Source organism: Physcomitrium patens, chromosome 13, assembly GCF_059467195.1.
Source record: "Physcomitrium patens ecotype Gransden chromosome 13, ASM5946719v1, whole genome shotgun sequence".
NCBI classification, from domain to species: Eukaryota; Viridiplantae; Streptophyta; class Bryopsida; order Funariales; family Funariaceae; genus Physcomitrium; species Physcomitrium patens.
This window is the reverse complement of record NC_143422.1, coordinates 4,571,877-4,594,608: the sequence shown is the minus strand read 5'-3', so window position 1 is coordinate 4,594,608 and position 22,732 is coordinate 4,571,877. Positions and strand designations below refer to the sequence as shown.

Genomic DNA, 22,732 nt, shown 5'->3' with positions numbered 1-22,732 from the left:
AAATACGGAACTGTCGTCTGCTTCGTCATCTATGCGACGGTTTTGGTGTGGAATTGGACTCTTCCAGAGTGCTGTTCCACTGTCCTCATTCGACCTTGGGCTCTGGATGTGGTGCTTCTTCGTTGGATTCTGTGCAACACGAGTGGATAATTTACATGAAAAAATACTAACACCTCTTTTTATGTTTATTGTGACTGTTCTTTCTTTTCGTATGTTGATTTTTTTTTTTTTTTTAAATTACATGTCGTTACTTGAAATTTTAAGATAATTATATAAATTATTTTAGCTGATTTATGTTTTTTTTTTCTTCTAAATTTTGGGTTTTTATTTTCATTTTTGCCAGAGTGGCACAAATTTTTTTCTTTAGATTAAATAAATTTATTAACCTTTATTAGAGTTATAATTTGTTGCCAACTAGTGGTTGTCATTGGTACCTTTACTAGTGGTTGTCATTGGTACCTTTACTAGTGGTTGTCATTCTGACCTTTTACATCTTTGTTCAGTCTTCTTCAGTTCGCATTGCATTTCTCCAACATTACGTTCTTGTGATAAATAGTTTTCAAAGTTAATTAAGACACTAATGCAATTGTTTGTTCGAAGTGTACTTCAAGGATCTCATGTTTCACTATTTTTCCAATTTTACACGTGACACATGCAAATAACAATTGCTACAATTTTGTGAGAACCAACATCCAAAAATAGGTTTCAAAAGTGATTTTTATGATTTACTCGTACATAGCTTGATTGGTGAATTAAAATAGATGATTAGTAAATAGAGAAGAAGTGGAATAGAAACGATGTGCAGATTCACTATTTTTAATTTACAGAACGACAGATGTTTTTGTAAAATGTGATGTTGCATTGTTTTTTAAAAAAATCTGTTTGAATTACGAAATCATTACTCATTGTTAAACATCATCATCTCGTATTTGAAAACTTGTTTACAATAATGATAGGGACTAGTCCCCATTCCTCAAAAAAATCTTGTCTTTGTTAAATTGAATCAGAAATTTCTGTATTTTCTTCTTTTGGACAATCTTTGTCACGAATAACAATCTGACCATTATACAGCAGATTGTTTTGAATACTGGAATACACCTTGTTCTGAAAATTGAAATTGCGTTTAGTTTATGATCGAATCCTTGTATAAAGGTTATGATATACCTTTATATTTTTAGTCAAATAGTTTGTGCACTATCGGAATTGCCAGAAGGGAACCGAAGTTCAGGATTGAAACTCATGAAGATCCTCCCTTTCATCTTCAAGAGTTGAGCATTGACAAATCCGCTCACGCAAAAATCAAACCAAAGAGGAGATCTTAGAAACATGGCAAACGTAAGTCGCATAAAATTCTGCAAATAAAATTAGAAAACTCTGTTTAGTATAACGCTGCCATAGTATACACAAACCGATGACTCAGAACTAGCAATTCGGTACAGATCAACATGAAGTTTCGTTGAAATTCATCAATCAAATTGTCACAACTGCCTACCACTAACTATGGCGTCAAAACCCTGAAAAACCAAAATTCAGTATACATGAAGATCGCCGCAATAATTCAACACTCATCTTCCAGATACCCTGCAAATATTGTGAAGTGGTACCTAAAACTCAGGGGTCACTAATTCCTATTTCACATATAGACAACTATGAGATCCAGCGTCATTAACCTGGCATTCCTCTTCCTGAACACACTGTTCACCAAACTTGAACCACGCCACCAAGGTTATACAATAACACGATACAGCTCCCAATGACTTGAATCTGCAAAATCAAAAAAATAAAACCTAATTTGATTGGTGATCAGCAATAGCTTGAGTATTTTGGCATAGTCCAGAACTGAACGTCACTAAAACCTTTTAGGCACGTATCACATTTTCCAGATATACGTGTCAATTTATGTTCAGTCCACTTATTTTTCGAGATATGCTCATAGCTGGATATCACGTGCTGAAAAAATTAGTCAAGATATGGAAATAAAAATGGCGCTCGGAACTTTGTAGACGGAGTGCGTTGTGTGGACAGGTAAAAAGTAAAACGTCACCTGAAAAACGAGCAAGTATTGTTGCGAAAGGCCGGCGAATGCTGTGATTCATTCCAGAAATTCTGCTCCGCATGCGTGGTAGACCCTCTCGCCCATACATTCACTATCCCTAAATGTGTAATAGCCGCATCACCTAACCTCAAAATTTTATTCATTTTTTGTTTACTGCGCCTCAGTATGAACTTTCTTCAAATCGTCTCATCCATTGGCATCTCTTCGTTTTCAAGGCTTTTGGCAAGATTTGAGAAACCACCAGCTTGACATTCATCAGTGCCGCTAGATGTAGACACTGGTGGTCCAGACTGAGCCAGCTCACTTTCTTCTCCAAGTAGAGGAGCGGATCCAACATCCAGATCTTCAGCAAGGACTTCAGTAAGCTCTTTTAAACATGCAGCATGTTGCAGCCGCTCCCTCTGAATTCCATTTTTCATCTTGCAAAGTTCCGTTTGTGATGAGCCTGCCGCATTTTGAGCTGATCCAGCTCGTAATTCACCATCTGTTCCATTTCGCAACTGTGACCCAATTGGTGCAGTAAGATCACCACTCATACCACTAGCTCCAGCCACATTGCCCTGCAAGTGCCCACTCAATGCACTTTCCTTACCACCTGCTAATGCCATGCCATTTTGTTGTTCAGTAGATCCAATTGTCCTTAGAACTGAACCGTCCTGCGGTCTTGAAACAGGTGTAGATACCATGAGAACCTTAGAAGGCGGAAGCGAAGGTACTGAAACCACGTCAACGCTAGGAACAGTGCTCTGACGAATCCCTCCAGCTGGGTTCATAGGAGCTTGTTGTGCAGCCCGGTTGCCTTGTAACGCACTTCCCTGGTTCCAGGTAATATGACCATTCACTTGTCCAGCAAGTTTAGTCTGTTGGGAGCCGACACGGTTGCTACCACCACTAGGTGCCACTTGAGTGGGATTCGGTTGCGGATGCATTTTATGAAATAGCAAGTGTGCGATGGTGCGATCAATAGGATTTGTGTGTGTTTCCACCACAGACATATCCATTCTGTAAACAAGAGATTACGTCAGATCAGAAAGTGAGAAGTTCTAATGCCTGCCTAAAACAATCAGCAATGCAGTACATAATCTATGCATTAACATAAATGAATCATGTGCGACGATTCAAACCTAGAAACCCTGCTTGATGATGAAGGATCGCTGTTAGTAGAAGATTCAAGTCCAGTTGATGTGGCATCAGTCTCCTGAGAGATTTGAGGACATTTGGCACCGTCATCCCCAGCTGGTCGTCCACTTGAAGCTTGCCTCTTCATAGCACTCCTTGCTAATCGATACAAAGCATCCCTTATGCACATTCTAGTTCCAAGTTCCAACTGCTAAAATAAATAAAAAAACAAAAAAATTGAAGTTAGTTAATATCCATGTCTGGTCAGTCTAGTACTGTAAAATACTTCACTAGAATACTTTTTGAAACAAGTGAAACTAAACAACAAGCACATACACTCAGTCCTAGAATATGAAGAAAACTTGAGAATCAGTTGTGCTACGAAATTATGAACAACCTTCCTCAACTAATAAGCCTAGAGCTCATACCGTCTTAATAGTACTTTGGAGTTCATCCAATACTGCAGCTTCCAATGAGCCACCTTCGTCATCAGATGCGGCATCAACGCTGGTTTGACCTACCGAAAGGGAGGGCTCAAAATCACTTTCCGACACTGGCATCTGAGATTCACTGGGATTTACACCTACATCCAGATCTTTCGCAGCTAGAATAGTGGGCATAGGCGTAACCCCATTCCTCAGACCAATTGTATCCGGTGTAGAAATTCCTTGAGCAGCAAATTGTTGCCCCTGTTGCTCCACTGCCAACCGTGCATGCATCTGCTGCAGATACTTAAGTTTTTCAATTTTCTCCCGCGGAGTCATGGTTGGAGTACTTGGTGGCGGACGAACTTGAATCTCCCCAGAAGGCCGGAGTTGATGTTGCTGATGCGGTGGCAATGAGTGTGGGAAAGCACATGGTTGTTGGTAACCCATATACAATCGTTGCCCTGGCACTTGGGTAGGAGCAGTGGGTGGTACAGCCTGTGGGATGACATGCATAGGATTGTATCCAACGTGCATGTAAGGAGGCACAGGCCGATGCATTGGCTGCAGAGGTAATAAGGTCGGAGGGTTCACAGAATAAGTATGCATAATAGGATTAGGTGATTGATGAAGATGCGCTGCCTGTACCGGCATATGCATCGGATGCAACACTTGCAGATCATGTGTAACGCCATGAGCTGCACCATGCAAACTCTTACGATAGTTGAGCTGCCGCTTGCTTCTTTCTTCAAGCCTTTTGCGAGTCACGGCATGCCGTCGCGCCCTCTGGACCTGACACAACCGAAGTCTTTGTCCTGTCAGAGAGAAAACCGAGAGAGAGAGCGAGAGGGAGAGAGTTGATAACATCGCCCCAGATATATTACCTTAAATAGATAACGTCTCACTCTACTGCATGTGGAAGAAAAGTAATTCGATAAATCGAAGATATGAAGCCTTAACAGTCATTAGATCATGCTCAACGCAATCCCCCTCCACTTATTACAAATGCACCAAGAACATCCAGTGTCAACGCACCTGAGCCACTTTGACCTTGTCAGAATCGGAGATGCTGACGGAAGATGGTCCTGGCTCATCTTCTTGAACATCCATCCCAATCGATAGATTGCCATTACTTTCAGGTGTAGGCATGCCTCCGGTGAGAACTTCTATCATCTGTAACAACGACAATCAAAAACAAAACAAAAACAAAAAAAATCCTTTAGTAACCTATTCATGCAAATTCAGAACCCTACAGCAGATCTGCGCATAAACTATAAATAGACTCGGGCCGGGTCCAGAATCCGTTTGAGGCCAAGCTACATCCTGCAAAAAAGATCACTGATAATCCTTTAAGCAGCACAACCAGAAACACTTAGAATAAAAGTGGCCTACCTCAGTCTTCTGGATATCATGGCTACTTCAAAGAGTTCCAGGCACTGACCTCCAAAGACCGAAAACTATCTGAAACCTGACCGACACATCCAATCTGGCAAAAAGTCACTATAAAATGAACCTTTCCTATGTTCATGCATTCCAACCCCTTAGATACAACAGATGGTAGCCCTCATGTTGACGAAAAACTAGGCATTAGATGACGAGGTTAGTGAGAATGTACGTTGAGCTAGTACCTTCTCATCATCTAAGCAATCGCTTGAATTAACCTGGGCCCCAGAATGCAGATCGGACTGTTGTTCAACTGGGACATGACTGTTATGCAAACTGCTCTCAAAACTAGTTGCAGGTTGAAATTCAGCTTCATGGAAAGTCGCATTGTGACCATTTCCTCCACACGGTAGAGAAAGATTGTTGATAGGAACGAAATCCATTTTCAAGTCAAAGATGTCTGCCTTTCCATTCCCACCTGGTTCAGCGTCGATGACCGATGATGACTTTGTACCAGATAATTCACTCTCCGACTGCAGGTCGAGAGGTGATGCTGAATCAGCCCACCGCAAAGTTGCAGGACTGGAAGAAACCCGTCCGAATGCAGAATCAGGATCAGAGCTGTAACCAAATACGAGAACAAGCACTACCAAAAAAAAAGTCGAGTAGATGGGATCCCCAATACCAGACGCACTAAACATAACCTACCATCATCTCGAAGACACTGCTAGTCGATGCAAGGATATTTACAGGTGGCAGCATGAACACCGGAAGTGAATGGTATATCATACAACAGAATGACAATAGAGAAACTTGAAGCAGTGACGTCGTTAAAATACAAATCGCGTTCATCAACCTCGGAAGATGCGGCTTACCTAAGCAAGGTGTCGACATCTTCCAAACTGCCGAAGCAGTTCTCCCAGTTGTAGTCTGCTTTGACATCATCGCTGTCACCTCCGAATAACGAAAGGCTGGTTTCTTCAGCATTACACAGCGAAAAGTGGCAATTACCGGAAACTAAGCTGGAATCGTCCTCCGAAAAAAAAGAATCCGCCATATATTCACCTAAGCCGCCAACTCCTAGAACTGGCGAATAGACCTTCATGTCTTCCTTAATAAGATAGCCTGTCTATATGCAAGATCTGCACGGATGCAGCGCATTCAGATTAACAGAAATTCAGAGTCCTTGTCGGATCATCTCCATGAAATGCACCATGAGAGACAAATCCAGCCAGTAATTACAAATTCTCCAAGAGAGCGAAAATCACAATATCAAGCTCCATTAATCCCGTTTGCTTCAATATGTATGATGAGTCTAAAGAGAAGAGTCTCCTGGCATTACGACTCTTCTGGGAGATCCAGCTTCTTCCCTTTTCACATGAAGTGCATTGCACTGCTGTTAAACACACTTGCTAAATAATGTGGTCCACCAGCCTCATGTTTGCAACAAACTTCCTAAAGATCTTAGCAGTAAACGCCCACGTCTCAGTAATTGCTTAATGAATACATCTAACTCTACTTCACACATAGCATATTCACTACTCACAGAAGAAAAGGAGTAAATGCAACTCTCCCAAAAAATAGTCTACACTACCGTTGAGGAATAACGTACACAACTCTGAAATTTGTATAGAATGAATGAACTATGCCAGGGCGTGCGTTAACTAAGCACAGTAGCTGCCCAGAGTGCAAACTGATTTGAACGGTCCGATAGAGACCAGAAAAAAGATTTCATGTTCAGGACTTGGAGGTCGGCGCCCTCTCCATTTGCAAATTCTCAAGCCCGACGTGATTTCACAAAGGAAGTCTTCAATTCCAAAGGATGAAACATACGTATGTATTTATGCAAAACATGGTTGCAGAGAAGAAGCTCTGATGCAGTATTTGCAAATAGTGTGAGCTTGTATTCATAAGTACCTGTAGAGGGAGCACCTGCCTATGTGTTGTTCAGACAAGCTTCCCAGGACATACAAATAACATACGCCACCTTCTTGAGGCGGCTTCGAACGCAGCCCACGATTAAATTTCACGATAAGGAGATAGACCTTGGCATCACGAACCAAGTACAGCTCCTTCTGACGGGCATCTCCCAGGCCCGAAATAACTCTTTAACACTTTCGCCCCTCGAAGTTCATCGCTACCCTTGACAGAATTGCGGTTATCCGACCAGTATCAATCAGAGTCCCCCGACGCTGCGACAGTAGTCGCTTCCTATTTCTTATTCAACTGCCTGCAGTAGATTGAAACATTAACTAAATGAGAAAGATCCTGTAGCAGGATGGTCTCGCCGCCCTCGACACTTGCGAAAGCACAGATGAATAGAATGCACCACTAGAACTACAACCGCTTTGTGTTCTGTGTCCGACGACGGAAACCGAAGCATGAAGACCAGCACAATATTGAAGCTTCCAAAGTTTCAAAAAAAAAATACACAGAGTCGAGAATTCACACCGTTTAAAGAGCAAAATCTCCTCTGTTCTAACTAACGACAGCCTAGATCTGTACTTGACAGTGCAAAAACTGAACACACGAGACCAAGGAGAATTGAAAAAATCTAAAAGAAAATAAGATCCTGTATGGCATGTACAACTAAAACACTCAGTAATTACTTCCTCCACTACCAGTTGCAATGCACGCCTGAGCTAACTCCAAGCAGACCTGTGAAACCTCTCTCCACGATACGGCTCCCACTAGATTTGTGACAACAGATTAGGGTATAACACGATGAATTGTAGGATGCTGGATCTCGGTAATGCGAAAGGACCAAACCACCACTACTGTTGCGAGCCTCTGCGACCAAGCGTAGAAACCTGACGACAACATCGAGAACGACAACCAAGCAATTTCGTGAGGAAGCTCCGAGAACCACGAACCAGCACCACAAGAGAGTGCGCACATTTCGTCAGGGGGGAGGAGCTTGGGCAGAGGAATGAGTACCAGAGAGAGACGGCTGGAGACCACGTTCATCCTCTCGATTATCATCCTGTAGATGAATTACTTCATCCCTCGCCCTCACCCTCGCCTCTCGCACAAGTGAAACCGTTCATATGCCTTAAGCTTTTACTTTTTTCATTCTCTTTCACCACTTTCACAAATATGTTTGGCCGGAAAAAGCTCAAAGCTACCCACTCACCGTTTGTATGTGAAATTTACTCAATTCTTCTCCAGATATTAAATTAATTATTAAAGTAAAATTCCTGCGTTTGGCTGTATGCAGCCTCTTGTGAAAAAGTTCCTCCTCCCCGAAGCCATTCATTCATGCTTAGTTTTACATGGGTTAGATAGAACACAGTACAGTCAGCAGTTATAAGCAAATTATGTGTGACCAGTAGTAAGGCAATAGAATTTGGTGCCAGGGGAAAACTAAGCCAATTGAAGAAATTGAGTAGCCACCGGCTTGCTCGACACTTGGCCACATCGAGGGATGGGCTCCACAACTGCATGTGGGGGGATGGGGCCCATGTTCCCATGTTCCCAGGTTACCATGTCTGGTAGTAGCCTCTCCACATTCCACAAAAGGAGTGTAGTAGTTTGCAACAATATATATATATATATATATATATATATGTGTATATGTAATTTTATTTTAGAATTTGTTTATTGACTTGAAAGTGTGGTAGCATATGGTGGCTGCACACACATGAATTGTCCATTAAGACACATTTTGGTGAGTGGGCTCAGATGAGAGGTTGATGTGGACTTTTGATAGACACAGCTCATTAATGAATGATGATGAATCAATGCTTTGCACCACTAGATGCAATTCCCCTCTACAAAGTATAGAGAAACTCCACCAAGGCCCAAGATACAGGTCCCTGTATAAAATTGCTTTGGATCCAAGCCTCCTTCTGAACCCAGCAGCAGCCTTCTCACCTTATCCATTGTAATCTTATTGTCCCTTCCCTTAGTTCCAAGTCCGTGCGCAGTGAACAGTAAACGTAAAAGGTGAACAGTTTAGGTTTGGTATTTCATTTATTTTATCACAATGGGTGTTCATGATATGGAAGGACTATTGTCCCCTTTAAAACCGCCACCGTTGGACCCTCAAGGTCCATTTAGTAATCACATGACAGCCCCACCAAGAAGCTCAATTTTTGTGGTCTTGGTCCATCCACCTGCCCATTGGACTGAGCCCCCCTTTTCCTCCCATTCAACATGTGGATGGCTGGACATCTCATCTGATTGGCCCTTGTTAATTGGGCTCCAGGGGTTGGGCCAATAGAAAGCCGCTCACTCCAGATCTTAAATATAAGATGATTTTGGGATCTGGCCATTTGGAAGCTATCTCGTGGCTTCGTATTGGGGACTGTGAGAACCAGGAGGGATCCCATCGGGGAACAGGCATGGGCTTCTTTATCCGCCCGAGCCTTGTGCAAGTGAAGAGTGGATCATTTTTACGTTCTTATTTGACATTGCTCGGCAGGTTTTGCAAATGAGCATGTGATTTATTCGAATTTGTTACACATTCTACCCAAAAATAGAATTTATGGAGGTGGATTTGTTCGAAAAGGGTGGGTTTGGTTGTAGTAACCTTCTTGTACCTCTGTTCTTGTTTCGTTTTGATTATTTTTTGGGGGGTTTGTTTACATTCCGTGAGGTAGAATTTTTTAAGCTGCTGTGGTTGAGATCGTGTACAATTCACTGTTTTGACGATTTCGATCGGTATAAAAGTTGTAAAATACACTCCCTCTTCCAAATGGATGGAAATAGTAATTCGTTAGAGTGGGGTATGGACCAGAATCCCACGACGGTAAGTGTGTTGGGGACAGGAAGGAAGTGGTGAAGTGCTCTGTCGCAAATTAGAACACGGATACTGAGCCCCAGAATCCACAAAGGCGACCCCAGCAAATCTGATACGGAGCTTGAATCCAAGGGATTAGTGGGGGGCAAAAAATTTAGTGGGAGCGGATAGGCCAGAAGTGGAGAGTGGGCATCCTGGGGTGGCAGATTCGAAGCTCTAGGCTGAGAGTGCTGCCTTCTCCTCAGGGCCAGGCAGGCGTTCGCCGTTTCAATGAAGTCACCGGAATAGCAATCCGTGGAATAGAATACTAAGGAAATATGGGATGGTTTTATCCATTGGCCACTGAGCGATCCGCTTCGAAGCGCTGCACGCCACCAGATCACCAAGTGGCTGGCCCCCTCTCTTTCCCCTCCCTCCCCCGTTTTTAATGTTGTTTGATTGTTTGTTTGCATGAATCTGATTGTGTGTGTGTCCCCGCGCTTCCGCCTGTACGAGTAAACACTGTCGATCGTTCATTTTTTTGGCAGCAGCCTTGCGACGAGTGGCCTCTTCTGGTCGAATTGCGAAATCCCGGAGCGGCGGGACGGAGCGGAAGACAAGCTTTGACGTTCCACAAACCCTCGCTAAGTATTCCTAACGAGACGAAACCATCATCTTTTTTTGTGACTCTTATGTCAAACTTTGAGCACTTCGTATGAAAAGTAAGAATTATTATCTTTTCCATTATTATTTTTTTTTTAAAATAAGAAATTCTGAAAAACAATAGTTTTATTCTTACTTTTTGGATGTTGATCAATGAATTTATCTTATTTTATTTTATTTTTGTTTTTTGATACTCTATTCAAGAAATCAATATCTATATATGTTTGATGTGTTGAAATCTTGTTTGTATGGTTTTTTAGACCTTCTATTAATAATAAGAAAACAACTATTATTTTATAAGAATCATATAACACATTACTTTTAAGTTGGTAGCTTCAAAAAAAATTAAACATTCAATCTTTATTATTATAAATGTATTTATTATACTATTATATTTATTTTATTATTATTTAATACAAATATTTCAACAATAAACTTAATAGATTATAAATATTTTTTTTCTTTTTCTTAATGAATAGTTATTATGTCAAAAATAATAGAGAATTTAAAATATTGATAAATATTTTTTAAATTTTAATATAAAATAAAATAAAATAAAAATAATATGTTTTATATTATAAAAATATAAAATTTTAAATAAAATTATAGTAAGTTATTGATAAAAAGACTTAATATGTTAGAACCAATTTAAAAGAATAATATTGTATGATTTTTCTAAACTCATCTTTTTAAATTCTTATTTGAATAAATATATATATATATATATATATATATATATATGAAACTATAAAACTTACAAAATATTCTAAGATCATAAAATACTTTATTAAAATCTGAATGAAGGACATGAATTTAAGTAAAAATATGAAATATAATACACTTATATATCGTTGAAAAGTAAGCAAAGAATAGATAAATATAAGACAAAAAATATCTATAATAGTTGTTGCCAAATATAAAAAAAGAAAAGAACCTTGAATTAAGATTAAAATACAAGAAAGATTTTAATAATATTGAAGATGATATCATTCTTACATCTATATATACAACTATAAAGATGGTTTCAAGGACAAGAACTCGACGAAAAAGCAATTCAAACAGGTGAGCCTTCACTCAAAGAAAGGTAACAAAATATAAATAAACAAGTATGTATATTAAAAGAGAAACTGGAATGGTTATTGCCAAAAGACAAAGAAACTAGAGACCCTTGAAACTAGACTAGAAGCAAAAAAAGAGTTGATAAGAGTGAAGAAGGCTTCACTCTTGTCTCTATATATACTATCTAATTAGGGGCAACGTGGCGACGTTTTATAAGACCTCCAATATGTGTTGACTTTGTAGGATACATGCCTTGACTTACAAGACAAGTTTTTCTATGTGTGGGCCACATAGTTAGCTAGATCTTCAAGGTAACAACATGTGTGGCACATGGCCAACTTGTTGACCACGTTTCTAATCCAAAAAGTCAATTAAAGACACCTATGAAGTCAAAGCAATGTCTATGAAGCTTCTAAAAAGCTTCCATATTAAATATTATAGAATTAACTTACTTTTACCTACTTTTACTTACTTCCACCTATTTGTGTATGTAATTACTAGCTTACATGAGTATGTCCATGACATTATCCCCCTTTTGCATTTGCAAGATTCTTTATTGGCTCCCATGTACATTTACTAATATCATATCTGCGCCAATAGATAAGATATTTCAATTTATTTTGACGTCGCTTTGAATCTAAGACTTCTTCTACTTCAAATTCTTCATTATTGTCCACTTCTATAGGAAGAGGTGGAGCTTGTTGTCTTCTTGGTATGTCCACTATCTTATATGGTTCAAGAAGAGACACGTGGAATACTAGATGGATTTTTATTGACTCCGGTAGATGTAAACGATATGCAATTGGATTGATTTGTGCAGAAATTGAAAATGGTCCAAGCCTTCGATAGTCCAACTTGTTACAAGGACAACCATTTCAGAACAACCATGGTCTTCTGTTTCTATGGACTTCATCACGGATCTTCCAATCTTAGGTTCTTATGACTCTATATTCGTGATAGTAGATCATTTTACCAAGATGGCACATTTTGTACCATATACAAAATCTATCACAGTTCTAGTCCTTAGTCTTGTTTCAAGCCTTTCTATCACAGTTCTAGTCCTTTATCAATAAAATATTTTATTTAAATTTAAATAATTAAAATAATTAAAATAAAATATATTCTATTACTATAAATATATATATATATATATATTAATAGTCATCATTAATATATAATAGATTGTAGATAATATTATGATAGTATTTTATGAAAAAAAATTATAAATTTTTTATATTACTTCTAAACAAGTTGGACTATCGAAGGCTTGGACCGTTCTAGTCCTTAGTCTTGTTTCAAGCCTTTCTAATCTTCTTATCTTTGGCAATAGCCATTCTAGTTTAATATACTACCATCTTTAGTGATTTCCTAATCTTTTTGAGTGACACAAGAGTGTATTGAGGATTTTTTTAAGATTCATATCCCTGATAGTTTGATAAAAGTCCTAACTTATTATTTTTATCTTATTTTAGAAGTGAGTAGATTATTCCACTTATATTGTTGTATTTTAAAGATTTTGGATTATCTATCTTTAAACAAACTGTTTAATTTTTTAATATTGATTTTATTTTATAAAAAGAACAGATTATCTTTCTTTGTAGAAATTTTCATTTGATATTAGAGGTTGTGGATTATCTTCCTCTAATTTGACTTGTAGATCTGTTAAGTTGTTTAAAATAGAAGAAAAAATTATGAATGCTACACTTGATGGAAGTGAGAATAGATTTATAATTATTATAGATTTTTACAAATTTGTCAATATACTTAGAATAGAAATTTCATACATGACCAGTATCAATCATAGATATACTAATTGTACTTATAATAAGGCATAGAAAGAATATTTGTATTATTCATACATAGAAATATGTAGTTGGAGTAGTTATTGAGAAGTTTTTAAAATTGAGATTAGAGTGGTGATTCATGTGGGAGCTACCATAGAATCTCCTAAAAAAACTCAGGATGGTTATCACGATGGAATCCACTATTAGATACATTCTAAAAACTTCTAGGATAATTGAACAAAATATAAATAGAACTAGCTGAGGTCATTTTGACATTTGGTCAAGTATGGCTTCAAACTCTTTGTTTCAATAAAATTTAGTTTTCTTATTTTATTCTAATTGATTTTGTTTGATTTTGTTTGATTCTATTTGTTTTTTTTTATATTTTGTTTTGTTTTATTTTGTTTTGTTTTGTTTTTGTTTTTTTTTTTTTTTTTTTTTGTTTTTTTTTTTTTCAGTCCTATCTTTCATGTTCTATTTTTTTAGTTAATTTTAATTTTATTGATTTGTGTTTGGTCTTATGTTGTATTGAAATCTTTCTTATTATGGACTTGATAAGGTTTTAGATCTTAAAAAATTTGATCGTATTTTATTGGTATCAAAGCAAAGATTAGTCTATTCTTTGATAGTGTATTAATAGTCATTATTTAATTAGAAGTTAATTATTGTGATCACATTGGATACTATTTTGGAGCTACAAAAATCTACTTTAAGAAGTCAATTGAAAGAGAAGAAGGCATTATAATATCAAAATTCAGTAAAATAATTATAGTATAGAAGATATGGCAGAGCAATTGAAGATGGAGACTTAAATACAATACTTCTTTGGCTAGATAACTACTCTCTAAGGACAAATAAAAGCTTCTAAGAAAAGAGAATTAACATCTATTAGGCTAAAATTGAGCAAATTCAATACATATTTTAAGACCTCAATGCAAGAAGATGTATGCCAATGGCTCTTTAGTATGCAATTGTCAAGGATATATCTATATCTATATCTATATATATATATTTACATCAATAACTACTTATATGATTGGATAGAAGTAGGTAAATATAGATTAATTTCATAAAGTCTTCTAAAGAAGCTTTATAGATACGGTTTTGACTTTAGATGTGTTTATATGTTAGAAATTTGGCCAACAAGTTAACTATGTGTTGGTAGCTTATGGAACAAGTTAACTCCGTATAATAGCTTGTGAAACAAGCTAAATATATAGCACATATATAGATAATTTGTCTTACAATTTAAGACATGTGGCTAACAAAGTCAATATATATTGGAGGTCTTATAGAGTATTGTTACATAGCTCCTAGTTAAAGAGTGTAAATGGAGGCAAAAGTGAAGCCTTCTTCATTCTTATCAATGCCTTTATAGTTCTTAGTCTTATTTCAAGTTTTTTTAGTCTTCTTGTTTTTGGTAATAGCCATTCTAATTTAATATTATATCACCTTTTGAGTAACTCTCTAGTTCTCTTTTGTGATACATGGATGTATTAAAAATTTTCTTTCTTCAAGATTTATGTTCTTGATAGTTTGATAAGAGTAAAGACATACTGTTTCTATCTTATTTTAGAAGTGAAAGGATTATTTCACTTCTATTGTTGTGTTTTGAAGATTGTAGACTATCCACCTTTAAACAAAAAATCTTGTTTTCTAACATTGATCTTTTTCTTAAAGAGAGTAGATTACTCTTCTTTGTAGAAATTTTTATTTGAGGTTGTGGATTATCCTCTTTTAATTTAATATTTTGTATTTGTTTGAATTGTCTATGGAAAGAAAGATTATTGATGCTACACCTAACAAAAGTGAAAATAGATTTACAACTATTGCAAATCTTTATAAGCTTTTCAACATTCTAAGAGTGAAAATCTCACATATTTCTAACGTGAACCATAGAAGTACCATACATATGCCTATAGAAGAAGTTCAGAGTCTAAAGCAAGAAGTTGTACAGTTGAAGGAAGCAAGTAGATTAACCTCATAATCAAATCCAAAGGATTTTGCTTTTATGAATATGACAAGGACAAGGATTAGTATGCTTGAGAAGTTTGATAGAACAAGATCAAAATTTTGAGGATTTTTGCAACAAATTAAGCTCAATGAATTCACTCAAGTCGGATTCATAGACACACTTCTATCAGGAAGTGATTTCTTTTAGTTTGCATCTTTAATTAAAAAAAGATTTGCGACTCCTTTATAATTCAAATTCATTCCTAAAAGTGTTTATAGCCACATTCGTAGAAAGTAATCAAGAAAGAGTAGTAAAGATCAAGCCCTTATTTTTATGGTAAGGATCACAATCAACCACTATATATGCTGCTAAATTCCAAAACCTCGCTTCCAACGTAGACTAGAATAACAAAGCCCTTATCAATCAATTTCGATATGAGTTGAAAGATAATATCAAAGACTTGTTATTGATAATGCCAAAGACAAAATCTTTGGAACAATTTATTGCTCAAGCCATTGCATGTGACAATTGATTATTTGAAAGATGTCTAGAACAAAGATATGACTGAAGAAGAACAAATCAAATAATGACTACAGCTCCTAAGTTTTGAAGAACTCATTTATCAAAGCCGGAACCAATGCAAATTGACATGGTATGTTTTAAATCTCTCACAAAATATGAAAAGAGTCAACAACGTCAAGAAGGCTTATGTTTATATTGTAGAGAAGCTAAACATAGTGCTGAATATTATTCAAAGAAACAACACAATTTCAAAATGAGAAGCATGATTGTCAAAAAAAATAATGTGTCAAAAAATGAGTTATTCCAAATACAATAGAGACTATGTAGCTCAAATCATGTGCAAGATCTAGCAAAGGTCCTATTTTCTCCTCTGATCCCTCATCTTATTTTATAATAGAAGTTTATTTAGGACCAAAAAATTACAAAGTCTTAGCCTTATTGGATTCAAAAGCCTCAGCTTGTTTTATAGATGAAGACTTTGTCAAAAAAAGATATATCCTTAGTCAAGAAAACTAAATCCATACATATAGAAGTCATAGATGGTTATTTGTTGTCTTTTAAAAATATTATTCATAAGACTATTTCTTTAAATATAATAATTAAAGTTCATAATAATGTATTAGTATTTAATGTAATAAGATCTCCCTCCAATTTGGTTATTTTAGGATTATCATAGCTAGAAAAATATAATCCTCAAATAGATTGAATTTTTCATAACTTTAACTTTTTTGGTAGTATAATCCAAGACCACATTAGTAAAGTAGAAATATATAAGTCTAATACATCCAAACCTTTATTGATAGGTGCGAGAGCTTTTATGCATGTTGCAAAAGAAGAATCATCTTTTGCTATATATGCTACTTCCATTTCTAAGTGAAAAAAAATATCAATAGGTATTCCTAATCAATATCAAGAATTTTAAGATATTTTTGAAAAAAAGAATGTAGATATTCTTTCAAAGCATTGACCTTATGATTGTTCAATTGATCTGCAAGAAGAAGCTCAACTACCAATCGGACCAATCTATAGCTTATTTCAAATTGAATTGGCTAGATTAAAGGAATATATTGATGAGAATTTGGTAAAGAACTTCATATGTCATTTTAAATCTCCAATTGGGGATCCTATCTTATTTGTGAAGAAGAAAGACGGATTTTTGCGGATGTGTGTGGATTATCAAGGATTCAATAAGATCATTATTTTCAACAAAGGCCTTATGATAGATCCCAAGAAGGTTCAAACTATCATAGATTAAAAGATTCCAAGAATAGTACGAGATGTATAATATTTTTTGGGCTTTGTCAATTATTATCAAATTTTTATCAAGAACTTTTTTCAAGTTGCATCTCTACTTATACATTTGACTTATAAAGACAAATTTGAATGGAATAAAGAAGCCGAAGTATTGTTTATTATTTTGAAGAAAGAATTTATTACTGCACCAAATTTATATCGTGTCAACTTTTTTAAGGCATTCTTTATGGAAACAGATGCATTAGACTTTACTTTAGGTGTAATATTGTCATAAATGGGAATAAAAGATAAATTCCATTTAATAGCTTTTTATTTCAAGAAATTTTTAGTAGTCGAGATTAACTATGAAATCCACGATAAAGAACTTTTTGCAATTATGGATTCATTTCAAGAATGGCATCATTATCTAGAAGGTACTTCAAGTCCAATTATAGTATATATAGATGATAAGAATCTCAAGTATTTCATGTCGACACATGTTTTGAATCGTCACCAAGTCCATTGGAGCATGTCATTATCAAGATTTGATTTCAAGATCACATATCGACTTTAAAAATAAGAAGGTTTATCAGATGTTCTTTCTAGATGCTCTTATCTTGCACCAAAAGAAGAAAAAATATCTTTTTATCAATAAAGAAAAAACTTCTTGAAGCCAAAGCTTTTCATCTTCAAACAATAAAATCAACATTGATTGTTGATTTGACCTTTATCAAAAAAATTCAATCAAGTATGTCTTCTGATCTTTTTGTTCATGATATCAAAAATCTTTCTTATAAATCTCATGATATTTCAAAGTTTGAGTTTAGAAACAATCTACTCTACTTCAAAAGACATATGTTTCAAAAACAGAAGCATGTTTATGTGTCCTTCAAGCACATCATGACTTTTAAGTAGTAGGACATTTTGGATATAATAAGACTTTAGAACTTATATTCAAAGATTTTTGGTACTCAAAAATATAAAAGGTGGTAAAAAACTTTTTCTAGTCATATGACATTTGTTCAAGATCAAATATTCCTTGTCATCAATCTTATGGACTTTTCCAACTATTGTCTATAGTCGAACAACTATAGTCGTCCATTTCTATGGATTTTATTATAAATCTTCTAAGTTCAAGTTTATATGATTTTGTATTCATAATCGTAGATCAATTCACCAAAATGGTACATTTATATCATATATAAAATCTATTTCAGGTAAAAAAATAGGTAAGCTTTTCATTAAAAATATTTATTTCTATCATAGATTGTCAAAGGATATAATATTGGATAGGGGGATTCAATTTGTATCAAGATTCTAAAGAATCCTATTCAAGATTTTAAAGATAGATATAAAGCTCTCTTCAGCTTTTCAACTTTAAATTAATTGGCAAACGGAACAGGTAAATCATATTTTGAAACAATATTTGAGGTGTACCATCAACTATTATCAAGAAAATTGGACAATTCTTTTGCCATTAGTAGAATTTGCATATAATAATTGAGTACATTCTTCTATTCAATAAACACTTTTTTTTTGCCAATTATGGTTATCATCTATAATTTGATATTTTTGACTTTTTAAAAGTTGATAATCCTACGATGAAAGATTAAGCAAATTGTTTGTCATAGCTATATACAATAATGAAGATATAATTAAAAAAAAGCTTAAGAATGACAAAAGACCAACACAAATGCCTATGACAAGGAGTAGCTACAATTCAACGTAAATGACAAGGTATGGTTATTTCATCGCAATATCAAGATTATTTATCTTTATGATAGATTAGACTATTGTAGACTCAGATCTTTTTCTATTTGTGAATAAATCAATCATATTGCTTATCAATTATATTTATCAGACTCTATGAAGATCCATCTTATATTTTACGTATTCCTTCTTGAGCCATACAAGACAATGAATATCTCAAGAAGAAGACAAATGCCACTTCCTCTTACAAAAGTGAATAATAATTAAGAATTTGAGGTGAAAGAAGTTTTAGACTCATGATGACATTAAAATAGGCTAGAATATCTTATTCATTTGTATGGATATGATATTAGTGAATGCACTTAAGAATTAGCAAAGAATCTTGTAAATGCAACAAAGAAGGTTGAAACCTTTCATCCATGACATCCATCAAAACTAAAATGAAGAATTGCAAAGATCCATAAAAAATGATGACTATTTTTTGTAGAATTTGTCTCTAGAAGGGAAGAATAATGTCACAAACATATATATTTATCTCAATGATTACTTGTATGATTGGGTCAATGTAAGTATATATAGATTAATTTTATAAAATCTTTTAGAATAGCTTTTTAGAAGCTTCATAGATGCAATTTTGACTTTAGATGTGTTTATAAGTTAGAAACTTGGCCAACAAATTAATCACATGTTGGTAGCTTATGAAACAAGTCAAGCTCGTAGAAGCTGCTTGAAAAGCTATCTAGCTTGTGGAAGCTGCTTGAGAAGCTTCTTAGTTTGTGGAAGCTACTTGAGAAGCTTCCTAGCTTATAGTATATATAGGAGCTGAGATTGAGGGAATCCTTAGTCTCGACAATAAACCTCTCAGAACTCTAGCTTACCTCTCTAATATTGTTATTAGACTCATCTGATTAATCTAGTTCTTATCGATTCTTCTTAAGCTTCTTGTTTAGATTTCCAGTCAGTCTTCTAAATTTATGACAGTTTGTTAAGACTGTACTCATTTTTCATATCAGAGCTATTTCTTTCTTATTAGAGTAGGAATTATCCCTCTACTTGAAGGTACTAGCATTTTAGAGGTTACGGATTACCCTCCTCTAAATTGATATTTCTTCTATTATAATATTGGAGTCTTATCTTTCTTGGAGAGAGTGGATTATCCTTCTTCTTAAAGGTTTTAAGGCGTTTTAGAGGTTGCGGAGTACCTTCCTCTAAACCAATACTGCCTTCTTGTAGAGTGGTTTCTTTCCTTCTTTTAGAATGGCCGAAGGTCAAGATATTAGTATGACTGAAAGTTCAGAGTCCAAGTTGGATGCCATTATGAATACTCTTGCTCCGTTATCATAGAGAACTGTAGAGATTAAAGTAATCATTACAAGTCTTCATAATGATAGAACATCATAGATGGCACAATCGAGGATTCATTAGCCTTAAGCTTCAACACGAAGAGAAGTAGCTTTGCTTCTAGTTCAACAAGGACCTTTGGTCTTACAATGAAAGGAGCCCCAAATTAGCCTTACAAACAAGTTTGATGGTATATGTTCCAAGTTTTGAGGTTTTGTCAATCAAATTAGTTTGCTAATAGCTTTACAACCTGAACGCTATCCGACAGAGGAGTCACATGTTGGACTAGTTGGAACTTTGCTCATGGGACAAGCTCTATTATGGTTTGTTCTTTTGTTTGAGTAAAGATAGTCAATTTTAAACAACTTTGAAATTTTTTTGGAGGCGTTTGCGGAAGCAATTGGCAAACATGACAAGGCACAATGGACTACAATAAAGATCCAATTGCTACAATATAGGACACGCTCCTTATCAGTCTACACATCAAAATTTAGACAATTAGCGTATGACATCAACTGAGACGAGGAAGCATTGATGAATCAATTTTATTTGGAGTTGAGGGACAATGTGAAGGATTTATTATTATCTCTTCTTGATCCACAAATGCTCAACAAAGCCATTAGTCAAGCTGCAAAGTACAATAATTGCTTATTTCAATGTCACCAAGATCAACGCTCAAGACAACATATGGCTCACCACGCTCCAATTGTGTCAATAAGCAGTCTGAATTCACATTCAAAAGTGGAAGACATGCAAATTGAGATGGTACGTATCAAATCCCTAACTCTAGAAGAAAAAAAGCGACGTAAGGAGGAAGGATTATGCTTGTATTGCAGTGAAGAAGGCTTTAGAGCTGAAAAGTACCCCAAGAAGCAAAATCAATGCATTGTTAGGACCAGAGGTGCATTTGTTCAGGAAAACAAAGATGCCCAGGCACAATAGGGATCGTGCGACTGGACAATTCAATACCACAACAACAATCAGGTTCCTCTCTTTCCACTCAACGTGTCCATTACTTTACCATTCTTCTATCTTTTGGCTCTCAAAAACTAAAAAATTTAGTGTTATTAGATTCAGGAGCATCTGCTTACTTTCTAGACGAAGAATTTACTAAGCGTCATGAAATTCCTCTAGTGCAAAAATCTAAATCCGTTGTCGTGTTGTAATACGAGTATACCGTGAAAATATAAAAAAAGAGTACTTTTATTAATGTTCACTTACCTCAAATATTGGGAGCAACGACCAATTCTAGTGCAAATACTGAGAGGCTAGTGTCAGTCACCCCGTTACAGTCAGCTGGGGCATACTGAAATGCTCCATTCGATTCCAATAACGGGAGTCACTAGAAAGAGAAAGGACTAATTCAACGACGAATGAGCCTGGTTCGAAGAACCAATTCGATCCAATTTCAAGACATCCAATCAAGGTCCTATTATGGGCCTCTTACTCAATATGAGACTTGACTTGGTCGGGCAGCCCAATGCGGTCCAATTACGGGAACATCCAAGTCTTACTACGGGCCTCTTAGCCAATATGAGAACTGAATTCGTCGTGCGACTCAATGTGATCCCGATTACGTTGCTTCGATTTTATTTCAGGCTGTTCCGTTCTTTGTGACGTTCCGGGAACGTCCTTTTGGTAAAAGGATCTCTTAAAGGTAAAGACGAAGGAGAAAGCTCTGACGGTGGAGCCAATTTTGGATCTGAGACGGAAGATTGAAGAAATTCAGAGGCTAGGATTTGAAAGAGGAGAGAATTAGGGTTAAAAAAGAGGATAGGTTAAGAAATGAAGGAGGGAGAATAAGGTTTTTGAAGAAGGGTCAGAGAGCTAGCTTCATGCTTTGGAGGGAAAAAAAAAGACCGAGGATTGGGATTTTTTTCTTCATAGGGTTTTGGGAAGACTAAGGCAATCGTTGCTGAAGTCAATGTTGTACTGGTGAATCGGGGTTTTAATGAAGTGGGTGTGATTATTCTTGACTGTTTTGTGAAATCGAAGTTATGTTTGTAATTGAAGAATTAAAAGGGTGTCTATAGGATTGAGTATGCGGAGTGAATGAAATTTTTTGGGTTAATCTAACAAGACAGTCAGTGGATACAAGGTCGTGAGTATAAAGCGGTATCCGAGATTAGCAGATTGGGTTGTTCGGGGTTCTCTGTAACGTCTAGAAACCTACCGGCTCGGACAAAAAGGATTTTGGCGAGGAGTCGAAGGACATCCGTATAGATTTACGATATATTCTTGCAATCTCTTATATTTCAATAGTCAAAAACCGATAGACTGCTTGAATATTAGCGAATCTCCATACTACCTTCTACAGCCAGACGCCTGGTGCGTTCTCGAGCAGGAAAGTACGTAATACGATACAAGTGGTGAACCCGACGTGAAAGCTTGAGGTGGAAGGTATTGGATTTCATTTGATTTTATTTTTACTTTTATGAAGAATGAAAATAAAAATTTTGAAGGATCTTTGGGAGGAGTTTCTGATGGAGGTTCTTCTAAAGAACAAGATATGCACATGGATCCATCTATTGTTAGTATGTTTTAAGCCTTCTCATTATCAATGCAGCAACATCAAAGTAATGATTGAAAGGAAGCTTTGGCAACCAAAGCATTGCAAGTAGTGGTCAATAAAATTGATCAATTTGATGGAAGGAATATTTCAAGGTATTTAAGATGTTATGTTCGTGAAATGGAATTAAATCGGGTTTCTGAGAAGAAAATGGTTGAACTATTTGGACTTGCCACGATACCGGAGATAAAAGA

At 35.9% G+C, this 22,732-nt stretch overlaps 1 protein-coding gene across 10 annotated transcripts; it reads right to left on the bottom strand.

Annotated features, from left to right (window-relative positions):
* Positions 1-902: 902 nt before the first annotated feature.
* Positions 903-7,875, bottom strand: LOC112290560 (uncharacterized). 10 transcript variants are annotated; one of them, XM_090255219.1, is made up of 10 exons: positions 7,642-7,869; positions 6,901-7,213; positions 5,859-6,125; positions 5,229-5,565; positions 4,636-4,773; positions 3,604-4,392; positions 3,181-3,386; positions 2,045-3,058; positions 1,671-1,764; positions 903-1,352 (listed from the first exon to the last, which is right to left on the bottom strand). In XM_090255219.1, exons 3-8 carry the CDS (start codon positions 6,086-6,088, stop codon positions 2,233-2,235), a joined length of 2,526 nt encoding a protein of 841 aa, XP_090111345.1. In that variant the 5' UTR covers positions 6,089-6,125; positions 6,901-7,213; positions 7,642-7,869; the 3' UTR covers positions 903-1,352; positions 1,671-1,764; positions 2,045-2,232. The 10 variants fall into 10 exon arrangements, with proteins under 10 accessions (XP_090111345.1, XP_090111344.1, XP_090111343.1 ...); XM_090255218.1 differs by having other exon boundaries at positions 7,605-7,867; XM_090255217.1 differs by having other exon boundaries at positions 7,435-7,863.
* Positions 7,876-22,732: the final 14,857 nt, after the last annotated feature.

What these genes read in the sequence shown, in the direction of transcription:
- LOC112290560 (XM_090255213.1), bottom strand. Translation starts at nt 6,088, where the DNA reads ATGAAGGTCTATTCGCCAGTTCTAGGAGTTGGCGGCTTAGGTGAATAT. An exon ending in GATGTCGACACCTTGCTTAG is followed by an intron (nt 5,566 to 5,858) that starts GTAAGCCGCATC and finishes GGTTTCTTCCAG; the next exon opens with TCCTGCAACTTTGCGGTGGG. An exon ending in ACAAGGTCAAAGTGGCTCAG is followed by an intron (nt 4,393 to 4,635) that starts GTGCGTTGACAC and finishes CGGTTGTGTCAG; the next exon opens with GTCCAGAGGGCGCGACGGCA.